The sequence below is a fragment of the Botrytis deweyae genome (assembly GCF_014898535.1).
Source record: "Botrytis deweyae strain B1 chromosome Unknown BDEW_002, whole genome shotgun sequence".
In the NCBI taxonomy this organism is placed as follows: Eukaryota; Fungi; Ascomycota; class Leotiomycetes; order Helotiales; family Sclerotiniaceae; genus Botrytis; species Botrytis deweyae.
The window spans coordinates 356,662-381,863 of NW_024066209.1; the positions used below are offsets into that span (position 1 = coordinate 356,662).

General features: G+C 44.4%; 6 protein-coding genes across 6 annotated transcripts; 1 reads left to right on the forward strand and 5 right to left on the reverse strand.

Annotated features, from left to right (window-relative positions):
• Positions 1 to 316: 316 nt before the first annotated feature.
• Positions 317 to 4,852, reverse strand: EAE98_000826 (uncharacterized protein; the record flags this gene model as incomplete). Its single annotated transcript, XM_038948444.1, has 1 exon — positions 317 to 4,852. One exon carries the CDS (start codon positions 4,850 to 4,852, stop codon positions 317 to 319), a length of 4,536 nt encoding a protein of 1,511 aa, XP_038814710.1.
• An 849-nt stretch (positions 4,853 to 5,701) lies between these two features.
• EAE98_000827 (uncharacterized protein) lies at positions 5,702 to 9,939 on the reverse strand (the record flags this gene model as incomplete). Its single annotated transcript, XM_038948445.1, has 5 exons — positions 5,702 to 6,891; positions 6,941 to 7,779; positions 7,830 to 8,834; positions 8,887 to 9,705; positions 9,761 to 9,939. 5 exons carry the CDS (start codon positions 9,937 to 9,939, stop codon positions 5,702 to 5,704), a joined length of 4,032 nt encoding a protein of 1,343 aa, XP_038814711.1.
• A 1,041-nt stretch (positions 9,940 to 10,980) lies between these two features.
• EAE98_000828 (uncharacterized protein) lies at positions 10,981 to 11,966 on the reverse strand (the record flags this gene model as incomplete). The annotated part of the gene is made up of 4 exons (XM_038948446.1): positions 10,981 to 11,015; positions 11,071 to 11,166; positions 11,626 to 11,824; positions 11,964 to 11,966. The coding sequence occupies 4 exons, from the start codon at positions 11,964 to 11,966 to the stop codon at positions 10,981 to 10,983; spliced, it is 333 nt and encodes a 110-aa protein (XP_038814712.1).
• Positions 11,967 to 12,998: 1,032 nt separating this feature from the next.
• Positions 12,999 to 14,953, reverse strand: EAE98_000829 (uncharacterized protein; the record flags this gene model as incomplete). Its single annotated transcript, XM_038948447.1, has 4 exons — positions 12,999 to 13,310; positions 13,364 to 13,513; positions 13,574 to 14,754; positions 14,851 to 14,953. The coding sequence occupies 4 exons, from the start codon at positions 14,951 to 14,953 to the stop codon at positions 12,999 to 13,001; spliced, it is 1,746 nt and encodes a 581-aa protein (XP_038814713.1).
• Positions 14,954 to 19,305: 4,352 nt separating this feature from the next.
• On the forward strand, positions 19,306 to 22,316 carry EAE98_000830 (uncharacterized protein; the record flags this gene model as incomplete). The annotated part of the gene is made up of 3 exons (XM_038948448.1): positions 19,306 to 20,229; positions 20,364 to 21,422; positions 21,474 to 22,316. Exons 1-3 carry the CDS (start codon positions 19,597 to 19,599, stop codon positions 22,314 to 22,316), a joined length of 2,535 nt encoding a protein of 844 aa, XP_038814714.1. The 5' UTR covers positions 19,306 to 19,596.
• Positions 22,317 to 23,585: 1,269 nt separating this feature from the next.
• Positions 23,586 to 24,690, reverse strand: EAE98_000831 (uncharacterized protein; the record flags this gene model as incomplete). Its single annotated transcript, XM_038948449.1, has 4 exons — positions 23,586 to 23,744; positions 23,800 to 23,976; positions 24,037 to 24,221; positions 24,687 to 24,690. 4 exons carry the CDS (start codon positions 24,688 to 24,690, stop codon positions 23,586 to 23,588), a joined length of 525 nt encoding a protein of 174 aa, XP_038814715.1.
• Positions 24,691 to 25,202: the final 512 nt, after the last annotated feature.

A 25,202-nucleotide genomic window follows, 5' to 3' on the forward strand; every position in this document is an offset into this window, starting at 1 on the left:
GATTTTTCGTGGGGGAGGAAAGCGAAGAAGCGAGGAAGTGGAGGGTTGGAAAGGGGGTAGAAAAGAAGAGGGAGGGAGAAGTAGATTGCATTGAAGTATCTTTGCTTTGATGTTGGAGATCGGTATCCGGATTGTGTTGAGCATCGAAAGGGTATGAAAGGGAGTGGAAGCGAAATGTCGAGAAGGTACGCGGGAGGAATGAAGAGAATGAGAGAGAAAAATGAGTACTTTTTCCTCAATGATTGAGTATTGAAAGATTCCCACCATCCAATTCCTTCCCAACCTCGAAAACAATAAAAAATCTTATCATCCCTCCTCAACGTCCCCCATCTCCAAACACCCCCCTCCCATTCACATGCGACGGAACGGGCCAAAACTTTCCATAATCATGATACCCACCATCATCACTCCTCAACAAAAACGCATCATTCCGATTATGATTAACCCCATTACTATAGATCAAATTATTCAACCAACCCTTCGCATCTCGCAGACGATATCTGCATTTTTCGCAGAGCGTCAAGGGACAGCCATCGCAGAGGAAAACAGAAGGCGCGGGACAAATCATGCAGGATTTGGAGATGGGACGGTGCGGATGTCGATTCATGTGGGTGTGATGATCGTGGATTTCGTTGAGGGGGGCGGGAGCGGGAACGGAAGATGTAGTCGCGGGAGTGGGAAGCAGAACGGCAGAGTTGGAGGTCGAGGTGCTGTGGCTTAGCCAGCCGGATTTGCCCCACGAGAAATCGTCGTTGCCGAACATGGAGTCCATGGAGCTGTTGAGGATGGAGTTCATGTCGCAGTAGAGATCGGAGTCGAGGTCGATATCTATGCTGCTGCTCTGGTGGGCATGGGTGTGTGGGTTGACGAGAGAATTTCGGCGAGAGTTTGTGCTGTCTGTGTGCGCACTGGTGGACTGTGTACCAGTATTCATACCGGTACTGCCTGACTGCATACCACTCGAATTCATACCACTCAAATTCATACCACTCGAATTCATACCACCACTGCCTGCTTGCACACCACCCGCATTCAACCCAACATTAACAATCGAATTAATCTCCTCGACCGTCATATTCCCCTCACTCAAATCCCGACCGACATCAAATCTCAACCCCCCCAAACTCTCATCCACAGCCCCCTCTCCACTCTCTTCACCCTCTCCAACCCTCAGTCCCGCACCCGAAGATTGTCGCGCATACCCAACCTGGCACCGACCATCCACATCCCCCGCCACAATATGCGTAAACTCCTCATGACACCCATGATCCACAATCTCCCTCTTCCTGCCCTTACACCCGACACAGATTTTCGTCTTCCCCAGATCGACTTGTCGATACGCGGCGCCGCGACACGTGAGATTGTGCATGAAGGGATTAATCAACAAATTATCAATCGGCGAGAGTATTTCCCGAGGATCGCCAAAGACGTTGGATTCTTCAGAGAGGGGCGCATAGCGATCATAGCTAGCCGTCGCCGTCGCCGCACGAGTCGTCTTGCTCGAAGAAACGGATGCCGAACGAGCGGGCTTTTTGGCCGCGGGACCGCAATCGGCGGCTTCTTGGGCGACTCGCTTGCCTTTCTTACTGTGCTCGTGCTTCTCGGGAAGAGCGCCGCCGAGTAGGTGTTTTCCCGTTTGCTTGCATTCAGCGCACCATTCTCGACCCGCGGGACCCCAGATCTCGACGAAATTGTGATTGTACCGATTGATTCCACCGAAACTTGGGGTTCCGGTGCAGAAATCGCATTCGAAGTTTTCTCCAATGGTTAGCTTGTTTAGAGCTAATGGGCGATCATCTACATCAACAATCTTCTGGGAGCGATGATCTGGAGTAAGATAGTTTGGAAGTCGAGGAGCGGGTTTTCCGTCAAAAGGCATGGGACTATTGAGATTATATCCTTGAAGCGAAGAGTTGATGCCCGCAGCAACTTGAAATAGAAGTGAGCGTTCGAAGGAATCTTCGGTCACAGGTTGAGGGTTGTCCAATCGAACGACACGATTATGGAACAAGGTGTTTAGGAGAGAAAAGGGTGGTGAGACGGGTGGAGTATATCCTGGTATATTTGCTTGATTCCCACGCTCATTTGCTTCGTTCTCCACGGCGGCTTGATTCATCATGGCTTCGAATTGATCTAATTGCATGGGATGATGAGGTTGTTGCGGCAATTGTAGATTATTTTGACCGCGTTGATTCAGCATAAATTGATGTTGTTGAAAAGCAGGATTAAATTGGATAAGCATGTCTCTATTCATGTTCATCAAATTTGTATTCGCATTTGCATTTTCCTGAGAGTTGAACGTTTGAGACGGCTCGAAATAACCCGGTGTATTACCCGATACGGCAGGGTTTGGCGGGATCGGAACACGCGATGTTGGCCATGGAGCACGAGGTGTCGGTTGATGAAAACTGGGCGGGTGTAAAGGATTGCGAGTTGAGAAAAGTGGCGCATCTGGCATACTTGGAGTGTCTAGATGAAAGCTGGCTGGATGTAAAGGGTTTGGAGCGGTGTCATCGAAAGGTATTTCGGGAGCGGCCATTGTTGTCGAGCTGGATCTTGTCGATCTAGCGATTGCATTCACTACTGCGGGCGAGCCTGCATTGGAATGATTGATGACTGACTGGGTAGGTGTAGCGGATCTGCGTAAGTCGAGTGCCGAATGAACAGGACGATTGGGGGAGTTTAGTACTTGTGGGCCCATATGACCGAATCCCGATCCCATTGAGTTATTAGGAGTGTGTCCATGTACAGGAGTAGCACTTCTTTGACGTATAGCCTGCTGAGGAGGAGACTGTTGATATGTGCGTGTATCTGGTGCAAGTCCAGATGGAAGAGGACCACCCATCACTTGATTCGAGGTATTTGGCGCAAAATTCATGTTATATCCACCAGATACACTTGCCAGATTCCCATGATTGCTACCAGTAAGCAAAATTCCATCCATTGGATGGCTAACAACGTTAGGCAAAGGTGCTTGATTTGACGATTCAGCCATTTCCACTCTTGTATTCGCATGAGTTGAAGGCGAGGCTCCGATCATACTTGCTGCTGGATTCTCTTGAATCGAGGAATCATTCATATCCGCCGTCAACCAAGCATTGTGATTCGCAGAACTATATTCTCGAGCGAAATCTCCAATAATATCTGAAGAGGCCGTATTATCATCTTGAACCCCACTGTTATATCCACCATTATTCATCACATCTCCCTGACCACTAGATTGATGCATTGGCGTAGTGTTTGGAAAGTCAGATCGGAGGGAAGAGTCAACAGTAATTTGTTGGCCTGTTGACAGTGATGTTCCTTCGAATACATTTCCATTGTTCGTAATGTTTTGCTGAGTCGTAGAGTGAGTCGAAGGCTGTTGAATCGAAATCTGAAAAGGCGATCTCATTTGAAACTTCGAAGAACGTTCTGGTGTATTGACTTGTACCACCGACGACATCCCACCAGCTTGATTACCAGTATTCATCACAATCTCTTGCGCCGTAGCATGGTTCATAGGATGTATCTGCATCGAAGTCTGAAAAGGCGATCCTAACTGAACCATCTCAGAACAATCCGACGTATTGCCTTTTACTCCCTGCGACACTCCCCCAGCCTGACTTCCATTCCCCAACATAGTTTCTTGCATAGTAGGATGATTTATAGGTTGCATCCTCGGCCCATCTTTCGCCATATCCTCAAAACCCCGTCTCATCACTGCCCCCACAGAAGAAGCCTGCGCAAGCTGACCACTCATATCCATCCCATACATCAAATCTCCCGGTTTGGAATTCTCCAACGTCGCCATCATCTCCGCGAAATTAGCTTCGAAATCTGGAGCGGCATCCAACGCAGGTCCAGAAAAGGGGTTTCGACCGGTCGTCATTGTCGTTGGTTGAATATTCATATTCGCTTGAGTCCCATTTGCTTTCTCTACACTTTCAACCATCTGGGTATAAGCGTTTGAGAGAGCGATTCCACCATGCGTATTGTGTGAGATTCCCTGACTTTCTTGGCTTGTAGTGCGTCGATGTACTTGGGGTGGGATACTTAAGTGGAACGGATTGCGAGGGGGATTGTTGGCTTTGATTGCAGCTTTCCACTGCTGTTTATTGGCATCGGTGTTGGCGGGAAATTCTGAATTGGTTGTGAGTATTGGTTCTTGTGCGGGAGTTACTGGTGTTTTGTCAAGTGATGCTGGGTTTGTCTCTCTATTACCCTCGTTGCGAGGAAGGTTGAGGATCTTGTCGCCGCTGAGATTTTTCGCATTCGAATTTGAGATTAATTGTGGCGCCGAAGCAACAGTAGCCATAGTTGTCGCTGGCAAAGACGAAGTGTCTCCCATCAAGTTATCAGCAAGTGCGTCTCCATCACCAACATATAAACTCGCCATCTTTGCAACTGGTATTTCCCCAGAATGCGCCGTCTCTCTCTTTAAAAGATCACTTTGTGAACTTTCGGTGTTCGCAAATGGTGAATGTGCATGTGAATGTGAATGTGAATTTCCAAAGTGAGCCAAATCAGCTTTATTTCCCAAAGCGCGATAAGGATGATTCACTCCTGCACGCGACTGAGGCGAAGCAATCGTGGATGCAATCGTGGATGCAATCGTAGATGCAATCGTAGAAGCAATCTTAGAGCGCGGAGTGGGCGACCTCGGAGATTGTCGATCTTCGATATGGAAAGACGAAGGAACGGGAGGTGTGCGAATCAACTGACCGGCCGAATATCCCAAGACCAATTGCGAAGGCGAAGTTAAGGAGGCGATGGCGGAACCTTGTGATGGAGAGGTACCGATGTTTGCGGTGGAGAAGGATAGAGGCTTTGCCTTCTTGCGGGGTTTGCGCGGTGCGCTATTTGAAGCCATGGTTTTTGTGGGTGGTGAGATCCGAGACGACGATGAGGATGTAGTTGTGACAACAAGCTGGCTCGAAGAAAGACATATTTATTTACGCGAGTTTGCAGAAACTAATAATTTCTTTTAACTCAATATTAGTGGGAACTCGTTTCGAGAGTCCAATGGAAGACTATCATCTCATTTTGTCTTGAGAACTGTCTAAAGTCTAAACCTGAAAGAAATGTATTTTGGTATTGTCTGATCTTCAGTTGAGATATTTATTCACACTTCCTCCAACTTGGATAAAGGTGCTGTTCGTTCATCATTACACACTTTGCAGACTAGGCTTTGGAGTCTCTACTAGACCGTTATTACTGGAGCAAACAAATCAAACAAGAGATGGACTTTCTCTGGACAACGTTGTCAGTAGAGTAGTGTGAGACACAATAAAACAGATTATCTTGACATACCTGTTCTGCACTTCCAAGAGATCCTTCTTGCACTACTTTCATGAAGGTCTATATGTACACAGACAGACTACAACCAACAGCCCATCTATATCACCATCACTGAACACAAACACAATCAAGTTCAATCAAGTCAACTGCCTGTCTTCAAATCAGCGAGAACATCCACCATGACCAAAACCCAAACCCCACAACAAATATAAACCAAAAACAACATAAATTCTATTCCAATTGATAGCATAGTATAACCTTCCAACTTCTCCCTACCCTAATCTATCCCATCTTACATATCCTATCCCCGGGTATCATATATCAAGCATTATAACCATCTCATTCGCAAATCTCAATCTCACTCTCAATTCCACTCTCAACCAACCTACATATCCCCATATATACTCTCCCTTCCCTTCCCTCACCCCGAAGACCCACCTGCCCCCCTCAAACTCTCCTCAATAGCTTGTTTCAACGCCTCCTCATCCGCCCTACTATTCTCCACCTCCCGTTTCTTCTTCTCCTCCACCGCTTTCTCCGCTTCTTTCCTCTCTTTTTCCTCCCGTTTCTTCCTATGTTCTTCCTCTTGTAAACTCTGTTTCTTGATATATTCCAAGACGATTTCTTCTTCCGTCATACCACCGGCTCCTCCACTCTTCTCAGTTTCTTTCCCTTTGGAAGCGAGAGATTTCTCATGCTCTTCCTTAGATTCCCTCAGTACCCTCTTTAGATCCTCATCATCTTCACTCTCCTCACTTCTCATTTCTATAAACCCCCCTCCACTTCCACTTCCACTCGCCCCTTTATCATCATCACTACCCCCACCCCTCTCCCTCGCCCCATCAATCATATATCCCCTCAAACTCTCCTGAATCGCCCTCGCAAGCTGCTCATCATGTTCTCTATCATCCTCCTCTCTATTGCCCCTACTACCCTGCTCCTGACTAGCCACAACACTAGCTCTAATCGCACGATCCATGACCTCCTGATCGCTCAACCCTGCTCTCTGACCACCTTGTAGTTCCGCAACACTAGCTCTTATAGCCCGCTCAATCATAAGATCTTCTTCTATATTACCACGTGAAGTAGCGGCTACTGACGCTTGAATTGCTTCCTCGAAGTCAGATTGAACATTATTGGTATTTCCGGTTGGTGGGTTCACATTAATAACTGGCGAGTCTCGAATCTCATCAGACGAGTGAGTATGAGCTGTTGTTCTTCGACAAAGTCCCATCGGGCAGTGTGAGCGTAGACCCTGTCCTCCTTGCCTGCTTTCTTCTTCACGCTTGGCTTTTCGCTCCTCGTGAAGTTTCTTTCTTTCGTCAAAAGTGAGGTGTCGCGTCTGTAAGAACCCTTTTGGTGAAAGATGTCCAGTGCCTTGACCATCAGGACCTTCATCTTGAATTTTCTGCTTGGCATTTTGGTATTCCCGTTTATGCTCCGTCCAACGCTGAATAATATCCAGACGTTCTTCTCTGCTGCATTTCTGAGCATCTTCGAAACCTTGAGCTGTTCTGGCTGCGATGATATAGTTGAGTACGCTTGAGCCAAAAAGTTTTCTTACTTCTTTATGGATACCCATGAATGTGTAACCAGGAAGTCCCCATATAGCTTAATGATATTAGCAATGCATGTGATGATTGTTCAAATTCTGACTTACCAGCTCCCGGCTTGAGAACCACTCCTGCAATACCCTTTCCGATACCTTTAATTAGTCCAGCAGCACCTTCCTTCTCCGCACCACGCAAAGGTTGTGTAACAAGACCAGTAATCCCATCAAACATTCCATATCCAAATTCCCTTCCAGCTGCCTTCAATCCGCTTTGAAAATCCGTCACCTTTTCTTGTGGCCTGACTGTATCATCGCCATACAATTTAGGTGCATTATGAAATCCACGCGCCAAACCCAGTGTGAAATCCATGGGTGACTTCAACCCCGCACCAACTATACGCGAGATGCCTTTTCCTGCTCCTACAGCATTTTCAATCGTCAACTTCGAAGGATCAAATTCCTTGGGTGTCTCGGAACCTGAATCATTGCGAAAATGACGGGATTCTATGTTATCCTTCAACACTTGGCGCAACGAATTTGTATGCTTGATACCAGGACTCGCTGTGTGCGATATTGAATCCTGGGTACTTGGCGTTGAAGGAGTATCAATATCATTCGAGGATCGCTGACTACTTTCGAAAGAAGTCTTTACTGACGAATCTGATGCTTGCAGCAGACTAGCGTCGACCGAACTAAGCGATCTTTCGTCTAATAGCAAATGATCCTGAGAACGACCCTGCATAGAAGATTTCGGTGTAGCAGAAGCACTTGATGGTTCTTTAGCAGCAGCATGAGCTTCCTTATCTCGCTTCACCTTCCTGAAGATTTCAATAGGGAAATCCGCTACACCCATACTGAGACTTGCAATAGTTCCTAAAAGTGCAGTTGCCCCTCCAGATATTGGATCCCATGGACCATCATCAGTTTCATATTCTTTGGGACGATATCTAATTCTGTCAGCCACCATCTGAATAATAACCTATGCAAAACAACTTACAATTTCAAATCCGCAAAATTGATAAGATTCTCACTAGCAAGAACATTCGCGGCCAAAGCACTAAGCCTGGTTTGAGTACGCTTGACCCTCCAGACCGCTACTCTATGTGGTGCCAATGAGCATCTCATGTTATCAACATCAAGATGGTCGTGAAAGCTTTTCCCACCCTCTTCGGTACCCTTCTCTTCTTTAATCCTAGCCCCCAACTCTTGCGCCTTTGCCAAAGTTTCAGGCTTCAGAGCATCAGTAATAGCTGCAGCAAGTTTATCGGCAGTAAGTTGCTTGTACGGAATGGGTAGTGGACCCGCTCCAGCTCTGGCGGTCATTGCACCCCAGAATGGCTGATCGCCGAAAAATGGCACGACAACAGTAGGTTTACCTGTAGCAATACCGGCAGCAGTGGTTCCAGCACCCCCGTGATGAACAACGCAAGACACATGTTGAAAAAGCCAATCGTGAGGAACATTACCCAACATGAAAACTCCCTCAGGTACGTCAAGCGCATCACCACCGAGGCCTCCCCATCCTTTGGATACTAAAGCCCGAACACCAGTTTTCTTGACAGCTTCAAAAATGAGGGTTGTCATCGCATTAGGATCATCAACGACAATCGAACCGAATCCAATGTAAACAGGTGGCGGGCCATCAGCAAGAAAAGCCGCCAGATCTGGCTCAGGAGTATAGGAGGACGCCAGAGAGAGGAAATAGAATCCAGATATCGAGATGTGCTTTCCCCAATCTTTTGGCTTCGGAATAAGTGCCGGTGACCAGCAATATGTGTATGGAACACGGAGACGACTCAACATTCCAGGTGCCCAAATCAGACTGATAGGATCAAGTCCAAGAGCCCTTTCTCTAAATCGATTGATAACATCTCCAAGTCCTTGCCATGTCATCATTTCAACAAGTGCATAAGATATAAAGTTAGTCATGTTCACGTCTGCGTTAGAAGATTGAATATTCGCTAAAGGATGAGGAAAGGACTGAGTAGGTGACCAGGGCATTCTGTGTACAAGTAAGCAAAAGTCTATTAGCATAGTATAGGAGAGATACGCACGTGAACATCATATGCAGTGGTATACCTAGTTTCTCCGCAATATGTATATGTGCAAAACTTGGAGGATTAGCAATAATCGCATCCGCAACGAATGGTCTATCCGACGGATTAGTATCCATATTGATACCGGATTCGAGACCCAACGATAATTGCGATCCGGATTTATTAGGAGCTGGGCCTAGTCCATCTCCAGCTTCGATACACGATCTCCAACAACCCAGGACAATCTCTTCCATGCCCTTTCTTCGTTTGCCCACATCGCCGCTTTTCAGGGACTCTATACCTGGCATGAGACCTGGGTTCTTTACCATGAATGCCATCAGCTCAGAAGGATCACCACCAATGCTGAAAAACTCCAATCCATTTTCCTCCACGAAACCTTTGAATGTTGGATGTGTTGCTAGACGAACACGATGTCCGTAAGTAGATTTAAGCGTTTTACCTAGCGCAACGAATGGTTGTACATCTCCTCGAGAGCCAACAACATGTATGACAACATTGAGTTGAGGTGGAGGTGTCTGACCTGGTAATCCTCCTAGCGCAGGTGGTATGTATCCTGGAGGGAGGGGATGCGCATCTTCTTGTGCGTTAAGTAAAAGCTGATTTCGAAGGGCGGGTATAAGAAGATCGGATAATTTGCGAGTTTTCTGGTTGATATTTATATTGATTCGACCATCATCAGAGACCTTCGCCTGGGTATCAAATCCGTCTTGACTGAGTTCTATTTCATTATGCTTGTTTCCATATGCAGGTGGAGGTTCTGTTGTCTCGTAATGAGACCCTGTATCTGGGATGCCTAAATACGAAGGACGATGTGCACTGTTAAACAAGCAATTAGTAGACGTTCAGATCCGAAGGATGAATGTATACGAACGACGATGAAGGAGGCGCATTCGTGGAGGTCCCCGCGACACTTTCCTGATGCCTAGAATCTCTTCTCTCATGTTGTGATTGATCATTGTCCTCAATATTTCCATAAATTGCAGCTTCAGCTTGTGCGATCAGAGCAGAAGGTACAGCACTGTCTGCAGGCTGATTCGAATCAGTGGTCATATCGATAAGCTTCCTACGCTGATAACAGCGTGGAGTATGAGATGCGGAGTGATACAGCTATTATAAAGATGTCAAATGTGTGCAAAGATCAGGTATTGGGTATCATGAGTATAGTTCTAAAATACTTTCTTGTTGTATGCATGTGGAAGCTTAATTCTCAGTCTAGATGAGGCTGTGACATATACCCCGCGGAGTAGCGATGACGATGGAGGAGGCAAGGTTATAAAAGCAAGGAACCCCACAATATATCTATCCCATCTATCCCATATCCCAATGAGTTGGTCACATATAATACAACACGGACAAAAGAAAGGAATACTTCTTCATTGTATAGTCTACCTTCAGTAGTTGTAGTCTGTACTGGATCACAAGATAGGATCAAGCATTCGATACATGATATTCCAGAGCATCTATGGACGCTCAAGCCTTTCAGAGGCCTTCCCCACCTAGGTAGGTACTTCTGGATTATATACAGAGTACCGACTTTATACGTACTTGGAAACTGTTAAGCCCACCAATAAACCCAACCATCATTTCATTTAGTAGACCGTTTGCAATCATATCATCAGCACTTGCACTGGAAAGCAAATGGATCCTGGTGTTCTGTTGCTAATTTTTGAACATCGCGCGCAGTGGCCGGGGAGCTACGAGGTGTGGCTTTCGAGCTTTCGTGGCAGTGTTCAAACCCTTCCAAGCTGGAGGCACCAATTACTGCCAAAGCACAGAACATTCTACGTACAGTGACGAGTTTTGAATCACTCAGAATGATTGTCAATTGTCCGCGTTAAATCTCCTCCATTATACCATGACTACACAATATCCACAATCCATAGAATCACAAGCTGATCATAGAGCCCGAAAGTAAATGCTCATCAATTCTTTTGATCCCCTGAAAGATTGCTTATAATACAAGAGCACCATATATGCTCCACTCCACATCACCCAGCGTAAGAATTCCCAAGCACCATTTTGACGCTTCTCCAGCCAGAGTCCCTCGACCGCGCCCTCATATCCTCTGCTCCAACATTGTAAAGACCGAATTTAAGAAGAGAATTTGCGTGTAACCTTTGCGATGACTGAATATAATGTTAGCATGAGATCGTCAACGAGAAAGGAATAGAAATAGCTTACTGTGAAGGGCAACAACACTGAAGATGAAAACGAGGGAAAGAACCAAAACGACAACAGGGTCGACCTTCAATCCTGGAGATTCATCGGTGTAAAGTCCTATTTGGTATGTCAGTATGACTGGTTCCAGACATAGATGATCGTTATCGTCAACGATTGATAATTTCAAATCGCAGAATTCCTCAAAACCGTGGCATGGATCAGATAGCTCGCACAAGAGTGCTGGGAGAATGCGAATCGGGCCCCAGGAATTGTGCGGTGCTCAGCATCCCTCACATTGAGGTCAATTGGAATCAGAAGAACGAGAACATGCACTCGAGTAAACTCAAGCATGCGCAATGCATGAACTACAAATTATGCTCCCCCCCCCTCGAAGCATAATAACTCCAAAGAACGAATTTCTTCGATCCTCTTTATTCACCAATCCACCTGCGACTCATCCCACGAATTCTTATTTCCTCTCTAAATCCTCATCCACCAATTCCCATACATCACCCTCTCCCACTCCTCCACTTTCCAAGCTACTCTAAACAATCAATTAAAAAAAAGCACACTCACTCAACATAGTACTCGAACTTCCCCCGGCACCTGCCGCTCTGGTACTGCTCGGCCTCGCATTTGCAACCTTGTCCTTTTGATCTGCCGCCGCACGTCTTCTGATTGCTGTCTTTGGGCCTCCAGGAGGAGTTGGGCTAGAAGGTCTACCCGATACCGCCGCTACCGGGCTGTTGACTGGGGATGCCGATCTTGGGGATGACTATTTTGGAATCATTTAGTGACTGTGGTAAGAAATCTGGTGTCGCGAAAGGAGGAGTGCCATAGGGCTTGGGAGAGGAAGCAATACTGTGCGGTGGTATAGTCGAAGCGGAAGAATTGACAAGGAAACTAGTACATACCATTGTGAAGAAAGAAGTGTGATGATTGATGTGAAAAGGATTCAAAAGAAAGTTGTGAAAGCTCGAAGGTCGAATTAAATTTATATGGTCAAAGTCAAAAGTCGCAATGATAAGGTAGAGCTGGTCTTTGATGAGCTGGTTCAAAATGTCAAAGGACAGATTCTAAAAGGAGCCGAATGCTTGGTGCACCAAAAAGACGCTAATGAACCCCAGACCACCAGGTATTTAGCCTCATGCCACTGATAGGACAGACGATTTATCATACATTTTAATAACTTTCATTTCATTTCTTTTCATCTCATCTCATCTCATTTCACCTAGTAGTTTTTCTCTCCGTCGATTGACTTGAACAAAAATGTCATCACTTTTTGACGTCAAAAATATGGAAATCAATAAGAAATAGCCACCCAAAAATGCATCTCAGTATTATTATTAAGTTTTTATTTACCCAGTAATTATTTACAAGAAAGGTGTAATTGGAGTGTAAGTAAAGTAGAAGGTCGTATGGAATCGTTTCATTTTTGGTATTTGATGAATGCTATCTCCAAAGCATTCACAAAACGGTGGATAGAGTGTTTGATACATGAAGAGTCTGCGCCATGCGCAAAGCCCTGAGAAGTTTTAATAAAGTAGAAAAAAAAAAGAGTTGGACAAATGAAAATGTCGGATATGCGTCTGCCCAAAGTGCCTCAGATCTTGCTGGGCAGGAAAAGAATGTGACAGGCCGATCTGTTGTTGTACGGTGTGCATCGTACGATGCTCGCTTTTTTGCTGTTCGCTCTTCCATTGAGATGATGTTATTTTTCTCATATCCCAATCGCGGAGATTTCGACCCATCAATGTGATTTGATCTCTCGCTTTCTAGCAATTTTCCTCCATCACTCCCACTCGCATACCTTCCTGCACCAAGGCTGACCCAGCACGCTGGCCCATTATATAGATTAAACAGTACATTCTACAACGAAACCAAAGGTATCAACCGAAACGCCTTCCGCTATGATATCAAGCGAATTGCAAGAAGATTTTGCTCCCTTCTTAGAGCGCAACATCAAGAACTAAACTGACATCTCGGACCTGCGAGCCGGCCAAGTCCTCGAGAACTGGGATTAGGTCCAAAAGCTCATTGTCGTGAGCATCTGAGAACCAACTGCTGATAGGAACAGCATGTTGCGGGTGGAAGATGTAAGAGGTGGGAGAATTGTCAATGATAATGGTTTCTCTCAAATCGCGACCGACTTGAGAAAGATCCTTTACATAATTTCCTTGGTGATTGTAACAACTTTCACGGAAAAGTCGATGATGAACAACGTGATGAATGTCAAGTTGGTCGAGAAGTGGGTCACCATACTATTGATTTGTTAGTAAATATCTATGAGGGTCAACATTCTAGTCAATAATACCTTGGAAACAGAAGCTGTGAAGACCACAACCTCGTAGAGTTCCCCGACTCGCTTCATAAATTGATCAACACCAGGACGCTTGATGACGTATACATTGTGGAATTGCCCTTCAATCTCTACGGGAATAGTGAAATCTGCTTGGTGTAAGATCTAATGAACATGTTGGTTAGCTTCCGAATACCGTTTCCTACTCCTGTGCTCGTGACCTACCTTAAAACTACTATGAACCAAAGTCTCGTCGAGATCAAGAACCAGACATTTCTTTCCTTTGAATCTTGGTGCAATTGGTGGTAAGAGCCATTGCTGTTTTTGCTCTATAGATTCAGTTTCGGTGACGTCTTCGGTAGTTGGGATTTGAGGGACGGGTGGCGGAGGTGGAAGAGTTTGACCAGCCATTGGTTCATCTTTTGGGAGTGGTAATGGAGCCTCCTCGGTTTCGGTGGTTCCTGGATCCAAGTTTGCGATCTTCTCGTCTCCACCATCTTGCTGTCCCAGATCCGAACTTGGAGATGCAGCTCCGATTGCCGCTTCAGACTGCGCTGGAGCATCAACAGATACTGTTGGGTTTGCGGTCTCAGGTAAGGTAGGCTCTGCTTCTACGACAGTGGGCAAGTCTGGCAAAGGTTGATCGCGAGCGTCGCTGATTGGACGATTCAGCTCTCCATTGGCATCCGAGGAGGAGGGGGTAGCTTTGGCGGTTTCCTGAGAGCTTGTTGCGTCATGCTTCTCCTCTCCGCTCTCGACTTGAGGCGCTTGTTGTGGTTGCAGCAGATTCTCTTTCTCTACTTGTGGTACCGCGGGAACACTGGCTTGTTGTCCCATCTTGCTCGAGTCAGGTTGCTTAGCTGTCGTAGGGCGGCTTAAACTAAATTTGGAGACCTTGTTGGCAGGAACAGGTGCATCCAAAGAATTGGCGTGGTCCGGAGTACCGCAACAGAGAAGAGAGAGAAAGCTCTTCTTCTTTTTTGGCTGACGAACTGAAGGAGCGTCTGGAACTGCTGGTTGCGAGGAACCTGCAGCGCCGGTAGGATTTCCAGGTGATTTTATCGACATTTTGCTGCTTGCCGCACTCCCATTCCGCCTTCGCCCAAGAAAACTACCCTTCGATTCCTTGGATCGCCCACCTATGCTCTCTCTTCCCTCGCTCGCTGTCGCTCCGCTTAAACCCGTGGAAGTTGGCGAATGCTGAATTTTGTTGGAAGACGATCTCGATGGAACTTTAAGTAGGTCCTTGTTCTTCTTGGGAGTTTCAGTCAACGGTTCGCTGGTTCGTCCTTGATCTTTTTCGACGTTGGTAGTCGAATTCAAACCGTTGTCGGAATCTCCTGTCAAAGTATTTTGAGTAGTAGACTGTTGTGTAGATGAGCTGGGTGGTTGGGAAACTGCGGTGACTATCATTAATTGTTAGCAACCTATGACCGCAGCGCATCCGATGTTTGGAAATAAAAAAAATTAAAGTATATAGTGTAGAGAAGGAAGGTACACACAGTTGGAAGTGTCGAGGGTAGGTGGTTTAACTCCTTTCGTTCCTTCCAATGAAGTTGAGCGGCTAGGATCTTGCTCAGTCGGCTGAGCTACCTCATTACTCATCGAGGGCAATTCGATATTGATTAAGAGAAAAACAAGATTATCGGAGGACTAAATCTTTTTATAAAGATCTATCGAATCGAATCCAAGGACTTTTATCTTCAAAACGCGTCGAATGATTTAAGTTGATGTCCCTGATCGTTATTTAATTAGTCTCTTTAGTCTCCTATCTAAGAACCTTTTGGTACTAAAGATGCGTTCCGTTGCGCGATAAATAAAGAAATGCGATGATCTTTAATTATTTATTTGGAAGTGGAGCGAGGAACTTGGGCGCAGTCGATGGATGATTGAGGAAAAGAATTGAATGGGGAGTGAGTGGGAGTGGGAGTGAGTGGGAGTGAGTGGGAGTGAGTGGGAGTGAATTGAATTGAATGGAGTTGAATGGAGTTGAATTGATTCTGTTCAAGATATATTGGAATGAAATGAAACTTACAATCAACAAATCTCGACGCTCCTGAAGGAGAGAAATTGAAAGAATGACTTTTGAATGAAGATTGGACGAGATGAGTGTCGATAATAGGATGGGACATTCAGGACCTTTGAATTAGCGAGATTGGATTGCGCTAACAAGCTTCAGCAGAGCTACAATAATAAGATGACTTCTTCTTTCACTTCTCACTTCACTTCTTTTATACCAGTCAGTGCTTGGTAAATGAAATCAAATGTAATGAAAGTACCTAGGTAGGTAAGGTACTACTAATCAGGATACAAGAGGTAATCCGTTCTGGGTAGGTAGGTAAATGAAGAAGAGATGATGACGAGAGAGGTGGTCGAGTGGGAAAAAAAGTAAGATATCTTTCCAAATCAATCAAACTTTAATGTAGGTAGGTAGGTAGGTAGGTAGGTAGGTATCTTTCTTTTGTGCTCCGTACCTAGCAATCCCACTGGTTTTTATAGGATAATCCTCTTTTCGTTTTCTGAGAGGGACGTTGATCTCATTGGTACCGATCGTGGCAATTCTTTTCGTAATTTGCAGGCTGTGAGATGGGACCTATGTATGGCGTTTGGGACAATGGTGTACCAATATATGTATGTATATGTAGGTAGACCGGTATGAACTAATGGAGTGAACGGTCGATAGGTGGAGAAAGTTGAGGTAATTGAATCGAGAGGATGATGTGAATGTTGTATTCTTTGATCCGAGTGGTACTGAAGTAGTGGTGGTGGATGGTGGTGGATGGTGGTGGATGATGATGATGATTAGGTAGGTACCTATGATATGGATGATATATCTAATAATACAAAGACGTGGCCGTGGCTGTGGTGAAAAAGAAAATGGAGATTTTTATCAGTGTTGTACAAAATCAACCAGCAGTGTATGCAATAACGGTCCGGTAATGAAAGACTCTTTCTTGATAATGATTGATGGGGATGGGGATGGGGATGGGGATGATGGATAATGGATAATGGATAATGGATATGGATATGGATAATGGATAATGATTATAAGTTCATAACCCAAAATCTTACGGCTGCGAAATTAAACAGCTTTTGATTCGATCGAACCTTAAAACTTGGAACCTGCAGGAAAAAGATGAAAGATTCGGAGGAAAGGGAAAGCGTTCAAGGAAGGGGGAAGGGGGGCCATTGTCATTTCTTATATACGGTTATGTACTAGGGATCTCTCCAAGTATAACTTGAGCGACGATGGGGGTGATGGAGATGAAGATGGAGATGAAGATGGAGATGGGAATGGTGGTGATGGCGATGATACAAAGCAATTGGGTCAAGATGGATCATCGATATGAGGCTATGGAAATGGTATCTGTAGCTAGTCGACCAGTATATGCCTATGATAATAATTATACATTTGAGTGAGGCTTTCCACTGGAGTCGCTTTTATCCATGAACCCCCAAGGGTGATGATGCATTAAACGGAAAAAGCACAAGCCCCTAGGTAGGTAGGTAGTAGGTACTAGGTAGGCAGTAGGTGCTAGGTAGGTGGAGGTGCTAGAGCCCTAGTACGAGTACATAGTATGCATCTATCTAAAAAGTCTCCATGTATTTTTACTTGATATCTGGGTACCGGTCCCTAGTCAAAATGGTAATAAGAGAGGAGTCAGTCATAAGAGGAGTCAGTAATATAATAAGAGTGAGGGAATGTAGTATCGTATCGTATCGTTGATGTTGATTCCTCGTCCTCGTAATATACAATAATAATATAATGATAACAATAATAGTAGCAAGTCTCCATCTTTTTCTTCCTTCTCTTCTCTTCTCCTCTTCTTCTCTTCTCCTCTTCTTCTCTTCTCATCTTCTCATCTTCTTCTCTTCTCATCTTCTCCTCGCCTCTCCCCCCCTCTCCTCTTCTCCTCTTTTATATCGTATTACACCATACATATAATGAATGTGCATTGCAGACTACAGTGAGTGCACACTCTCACACCCCAGCGGGATCTTCTTACCACCACAGCTCTCTCCCATCCGTTCTGGACCCTCCCATTCAAAAATTTATCAGCAATTCCGGGACTTGGCCAACTCGATCAAATGGATTGATTGCCTAGTGCCAGTGGGTACCGAACTGGGTAGGTACGAGTAGCCGTGGGTACCTAGGGAGCTAGGTAGGTAATAAGTATGGCTATGGATCTTTCTTCCAAGGGGCAAAATGAGATTAGGCGCCCAATCATTTACCGCCCGCAATCTAACCTATCAAATACGGGAGCTCCCTTTTTGATTGGAAAAGACTATCCACCTCCTCCGTACATCTTAGATTCGTAGTCTGCCGGAAGTATCAGTTCACCACATTAATTGGTCGGATGATTTAATTCAATGCCATCCATGTTACCCGAGCCTAGATACCTTTATTTAGGGTCATCATACATTACATACCCGTGGAGTGTGGACAAGACAATTTTCCATCACCCTACGAATATTACCTAGGTAGGTAGATCAACCGATCATATCAACCAAGTGCTTCTACGATACAGAATGCTCGATTGACCCCGAGGTCCTTCATCAATCTCCCGAGTCCCTCCCTCAAAACAAGAGACACTTCATTCAAGAGAGAATGCTATGAATATCTTATTCCTTTCAGTATATATGTATCACATTCTTCCTCACTTACTTCCGATATGGGTACAGAGAATCGAGGATTTCTAACTTCTTAGACGATATGATACCTTCATGTCCCCTTTTGCCGTCAATCAGTCATGTTATCAATACTTACAGATGCCGTACCTCAAACATGAGTAGCTACCTACCGTACCTACCTAGTACCTACAATAGCTCCCCTTGTATGATGCTAATCCGGTTATCTCTCTGCACCTAGCCTGTGGCAACTTGTCAGCTTACAGGAAACTGCTTACCCTCAAAGGTGTGGTAGGCAGTAAACTCGGACATATATCCTAGTTTGAAGTCTGAATAGAGATACACCAAGATGTGCTCGGAGCAACGGTACGTGAAAAGTATATAAATATATATATATATATATATATATATATATACATGTATTACATTGCCGACTATTGCTTCACACCGTACACAGAACGTTCAAACGGGAGAGACACGGTACTCACGCTCATCCGGATGATCTTTGGAGAAAGATCCTCGAACTACTATTATTTACTCTCCACTTCAGCGGTTATGCTTTGACCTATTAACGGGGCCTAGAATTGATGAAGCTATCACCAAACCAGGATCAAGCTTTTGGTGCCCAGGTGCCCAGGTGATTAGGTGATATCTTGTCAACCATTCTATGCCGTTTGTCCAACTTTAACTTTCCAACTGCCATGTCCCTCGTTCTACAGATATATCACAAAATCACAGCATTCAGAATGAGAGTCGTTTCTAGGGTCTAATTCACTCGCCAGATGCGGATGTCCGATGAACCCCCGAACAAAACGGCTCAAGAAGTTGAGAAATTGAGAAGTTGAGATGCTCGGATAGTTTTTCAATAAGTTCATCAGTCTAGCTTCTTCCCGTTCACTTTATAACAAATTGGTATGACCGTAAATTGGAAGGCCGAGCCCGAGTAGACTTTATCGACTACTCGAGTATCCCGGGGGATTGACAACAGCAACAAATGACTTTGCCAGACACTTGAAGGCATTGAGTCTTGTACTTTTTATGAAGGGACATTACTGATCTGGTAAAGGTCGTGAATATGGTATTCGGATACAGTGTTCATATACACTATCATGGTCATCTCTGTATTCTTTCTGTTTTTTCTGACTTCAGTCAATTTATACTCGTACTGTACGAAGCGCTTCTTGTGCACTTCTTGTTTCTTTTTCTTTTTCCTTTCAAAAAAAAAAAAAGATTGCGGGGAAGCGAAGCTGAATTGCGGGTTTGTCCCTGCAGGTTCCAGCAGCCTCGGTTTTACATTTCCGCTTCATCTCACATGTCAACAAACATCATGATCATCAACTCTTCGGAGCTGAGTAGAATATCTATCAAACGCAGTACAATACAATACTAGTATTGGTACTATCAATACTGACAATATACCAAACGTACCATCGTCTTTGAATTCATGTGAGATAAACCCGAGCTTCGCTGAATGTCCAGCGACTTGATCCGTCATCGAAATTGCTTGGAATGCAACACCGTCAACCAAATCCTTTACTCTCGAGCGAGGAAATGAAGTCCAAGTAGCTGGCGCATATTTGATATCGCAGAGTCTCGATCCTCTTCAAAGATTCAGAAAGATGGCTTCGCAATCTACTTTACGATATTCCGATCCCATCGGCGCGCTTTATCAAAGATACGCGAATCTCATTCGGAGTCGAATACAGGGAGCTTCAAAGGCAACAAAACTGATCGCAACTTTACTCCTCACTCTTTCCATAATATGCGGAGGGACTTTTGGTCATCGATCGTGGCAGAAACGAGCTGCAGAAAAGGAGCAGGGAAAGCGATTACATAGGCGGAACTCTGGACTCAAGAATAAGGATGGATCGCGCGTGGTATTCGTACCATATAAAGACACCACCTCAAAAGTCACCATATATCCTACCAAACCTTTGACTTTCGATGCTCATAGAAGACTTTTCCTGAATCCACCTCGAGCTGCTGGACTTACGGATGGTCAACAAACTCCGCAGATTCCGCCTCCCCAGACGAAGCCGGGATTGAATCTAGCATTTTTACATCAATTTCTCAGTCTCTTGAGTATAATGATCCCAAGATGGTCGAGTAAAGAGACTGGATTACTTCTGAGCCATGGCATCTTTTTGTTACTTCGAACATACTTGTCATTGGTTGTGGCACGATTAGATGGTGTAATTGTTAGAGATTTGGTTGCAGGTAATGGGAAAGCTTTCAGTTGGGGCATCATAAAGGTAAGAGTGCTAGAATTCATTTCTTTATATGTGCGAGGTGTACTTTATTCTCTTTTCATTTGATGTCTAGATCATCTCGTTTTCTCGTTGCTTTTTAACAATCTTTAATTTTCAGTTGACTGACTATATTAAAGTGGTGTGGCATTGGGGGTTTGGCTTCATACACAAATGCTATGATCAAATTCCTACAATCCAAAGTTTCAATTGCTTTCCGCACAAGATTAACAAGATACATCCACGATTTGTATCTTAATGATAACCTCAACTACTATAAACTCTCGAATCTTGATGGTGGCGTTGGGCAAGGTGCAGATCAATTTATAACACAAGACTTGACTCTTTTCTGTGAATCAGCAGCAAGTCTATATTCATCGTTAGGCAAACCTTTTGTTGATTTGTGTGTTTTCAACTATCAATTATACCGATCTCTGGGACCATTGGCATTGACTGGGTTAATGACAAATTACTTTTTGACGGCTTCAATCCTTCGACGACTTTCACCACCATTTGGAAAATTGAAAGCTGTTGAAGGACGTAAAGAAGGAGATTTCCGAGGTCTCCATGCACGTCTTATTGCCAATGCAGAAGAGGTAGCATTTTACGGAGGCGCCAATATGGAGAAGAACTTCCTAGATAAAGAGTTCAAAAGTCTCAAAAGATGGATGGAAGGGATATATACCCTTAAAATTCGTTACAACATACTTGAAGATTTTGTTCTCAAATATAGTTGGAGTGCATATGGTTATTTGCTCAGTTCATTACCAGTTTTCCTTCCTGCATGGGGTGGTCTTGGTGGAGTTGCGGAACTGGCGGATGTCTCTGTAATAGGCGGCCGAGAAAGAGGTCGAATGAAGGAGTTCATCACCAATAAGCGACTCATGTTATCATTAGCTGATGCTGGTGGGCGTATGATGTATTCGATCAAAGATCTCTCGGAATTGGCTGGGTATACTAGTCGAGTCTATACGCTGATTTCAACCCTTCACCGAGTTCATGCAAATGCATACTTTCCTCCCCGAGCCATTCAATCAGAACTTTTCTCTCTTTCAGATGTACAGGGTACCACTCAAAAAGGATTCGACGGGGTCAGGTTGGAAAATGTACCTGTAGTCGCTCCATCGGTCTATCCACATGGTGGAGAAGAACTCATAGATTCCCTCTCCATGGTTGTTCACTCTGGCGAACATCTCCTCGTAAGCATTCCACCTCCTTTCTTTCTCAATATCTCAAAGCTAACCCCTCAGATTTCCGGCTCAAACGGTGTAGGTAAAAGTGCCATCTCCCGTATCGTCGCTGGTCTCTGGCCTGTCTATCGAGGTCTCGTGTCTCGTGCCCGCACAACCGGAACCGATGGCATCATGTTCTTACCCCAACGTCCTTATCTCAGCGTCGGTACTCTACGTGATCAAGTCATCTATCCAGATGGCGAAGTCGAAATGCGTTCCAAAGGCCGTCGTGATATTGAGTTAAAACGTATCCTCGAAGAAGCGCGCTTGGGATATCTCCCCGATAGAGAAGGCGGCTGGGATACAAGAAAGGAATGGAAGGATGTACTTAGCGGAGGAGAAAAACAACGCATGGCTATCGCGAGATTGTTGTATCATGAACCTAGATATGCGTTTATAGATGAAGGTACATCTGCCGTCTCAAGCGATGTCGAGGGACTTTTGTACGAAACGTGCAAGGAGAAGGGAATCACGTTGATTACGATCAGTACGCGAGCGAGTCTTAAGAGATACCATACGTATAATTTGAAGCTGGGATTGGGCGATGGGGGAGAGTGGGAGTATGAGAGGATTGGGACGGAGAGGGAGAAGATGGGGACGGAGAAGGAGTTGCAGGAGTTGAGGGAGAGGATGGAGATGGAAAGGGTTTGGGAGGAGAGGAAGAGGGGGATTGAGAGGGAGTTGGAGGAGGTGTGGGTGGAGGGGGGGGAGAAGTTGGAGGAGATTGTTTATGGTGGGGGGAGGGAGGGGGGTGGGGAGGGTGAGGTGGAGGATGCAGATGTGAAGTTAAAGGGGGAGGAAGAGGGGGAGATGGAGGGAGGGAAAGTCAAAGATGACGGGGTACCTCCAGTTGAGATGTAAAGAAATGTATGAAGATGAAGATAGATGAGAGAAGAATGATTAAATATCTAAGTAAAGCATTTCGAAACTCAATCTTTTTTTTTTTGTATTTTAAGATCATATATGTTAGTATGTATATATGTATATATGATGTAGAGCGAATAACGAATAAAGTATAAAGTATAAAGAAGATATATCTATCTCGAGTCTTGAATATATGAATATATATAAGTAAAAATAATAAAAATGAAAATAAAAATAAAAGTAGAGGAGAGTAGAGAGAGAGGAGAGAGGAGAGAAAAAGCAAAATATCGACATGATAATAGATATCTATCTATATTTCATTATTCTATTATTAAACCATTTCAAGATTATAATCTCAATCTCAATCTCAATCTCAATCTCAATCTCAATCTCAATCCTTCTCTCTTTCCTCTCATTCCATCCCATCCCATCCCATCCCATCCCATCCCATCCCATCCCATCCCATCCCATCCCATCCCATCCCATCCCATCCCATCCCATCCCATCCCATCCCATCCCATCCCATCCCATCCCATCCCATCCCATCCCATCCCATCCCATCCCATCCCATTATCACAATATATAATATATAATATATAATATACCTAGATATTCTATACAATATAATACCTACCTACCATATAATACACTGAATACCTATATAGTATTTCTCAAGTAGTAGGTAGATAGGTAGGTCTGGTGGTCATCGCGAGCGACACACGCGGGTCTCCAAAAGATAGAAGATGGAAAATAAGATAAGATAAAAAGACAAGAAATAAGATATAAAAAGACAAGACTGAATCCAGACTCTGTTTCTTCTTGCGATCGATGTATGGATTGTAGGGTTGAAGAGAGAGATGAGTCTTAGTGCTGGTACAAACGCTTATTAATGTTTTGGCTTTAGAATTGAATTTCATTCGAGCATATGGGAAAAGTCCTTGTGGGTTTCATGACTAGTGAGAGTGCAGAATTTGCGGGGTTTAAAATGCATCATTGCGATAGGTTTTGATCATTACCGACTGTACTGGTGTTGACAAAATCTTATGTTTAGAATGAACCTGAGAATGGCATACACAGCTAAGATGAAAATAAGCTTCATGAAAAATCATCGACCATTGATTAAAATTTGCACAGAAAACATTTGTCATGTCAATATTGTTGTTTGCTATTGATCCCATTCATTGAGCTTAAGCTAGCACACCTTTCCGAGATGCATGTAAAAACACCAATATTTGAAACCCAACCCAGACTTATGCCACGAAACACTTAGTAGAAAGTTGATGGTCTCTTTGAGGCGAAGAGGTTGGCGGTCATGGATTTGGAGATGCGGTGAGGAAGAGGGAATTTGAGGTCCTTTTCGAGGAGTTGCTTAATGTATGGGCGCTTGACGTCTTCGGTCTTCTCGATCTCAACAACCTTGAGGATCTATTTGGGCAATCAGTAAATTGGTTTCCCTGATTCAAAAACAAATTGAACTTACGTGGATCGACCTGAAACGGGAACGATGTCTGGCAGCCATATCTTGGTACAAAGCCTCAACAGCATCGGTTCTTGACATCTCACGGTACTCCTTGTACATGTTGTGAGTTCCGGAGCGGGAATCATATCTGATCCAGATACCGAAGTTCTTAACCTTCATTGGGCGCTTCTCAGAGATCTGCAAAAGTGGAAAATTAGAATCTTAAGCATTCGAATACGTCATTGTGTAATCGCATACCTCGTTCAAGCTGACGATTTCTCCATTTGCCTTCTTGACCTTTCTCAACTTCATCAAGAAGTACCAGAAACGAGACTTTGCAACAACGGTGTTTGGTGCAAAGATTCTCATGCGGTACAACTTTGGGGCTGGGTTGGCCTCGGAAGGCAAGTGACGGCCAATGACCTGGTATTCTCTAAGGCGACCTAAAGGAAAGCATGTTAGCTTCCAGAACTTCCACTCTTAATCTCGAATCCATGCGGTATCAAAAAATAGATCCAATCCATGACTGGCACCATGGCGATGTAATTGATGATTGTTGGTTTGGCGATATATCGACTCCAATGGAAACGGTTCGAAAACAGAAGGTTTTCATTCATCGAGAGAAGGCTCTGATATGAAGATTCAAGAAGCTGGTAGTCGGTGCCTCGATTTTTGGATTCTATTGGTCCCATTCGTAAATTTCCCGCTTCCAAACCACAACCAATGACTTCATCCGACTCGATTCTGATCGCTCCAAATGCTCAAATCGAAAGCGTTTTTTCCCTGTGCCAATCATTACATTGTCGTGAGGTCCGTAGAGGGGAATTGTCGAGTGGTGCGCAATCGTCGTGTCGAGAATTTTTGCAAGGTCCATTCCATCGGATTGAAGAAGAAAATCTATATCTTACCCATCTTTATGGGGTTAGCTGACGTCGTTGATTTCTTTGCGATAGAGGTAAACGTACTGTGAAATTGTGTGGCCGTGGTTGTTGTCGTGATTGTCGCTGCAAATTTTGAAATTGATGGCTTCGCTCCTCCCAAATTGAAATTCTCGGTTGAAAATTGAAGCTAAGGGTTTCAATTTTTAGCAGCCCTAGAGATTTTGACCTTACCTTTTGTGGCTTGGTAAACAGTCCATCACGGGAAAGGTGGGACCATGGAGTGTCAATAGCATATTATCAATGGTGATTATTAATTTCATGAGAATCGAACTAGAGAAAGAAGCAATGTAATGAATGAATATGAAATTCATCATTGAAAGATAATTCCCATGACAATACTCCAACCTCTCAGTAAAACGGTAGTTGTGATATTATAACAGTCTATTCTTTGCTCTACGTTTTTTCTACATAGATTCATGATATCCTCGCCAGCGTTCAAGATTTTTAGTTCCCCTTCTCTTCGCATCAATCAAACCATCAAGC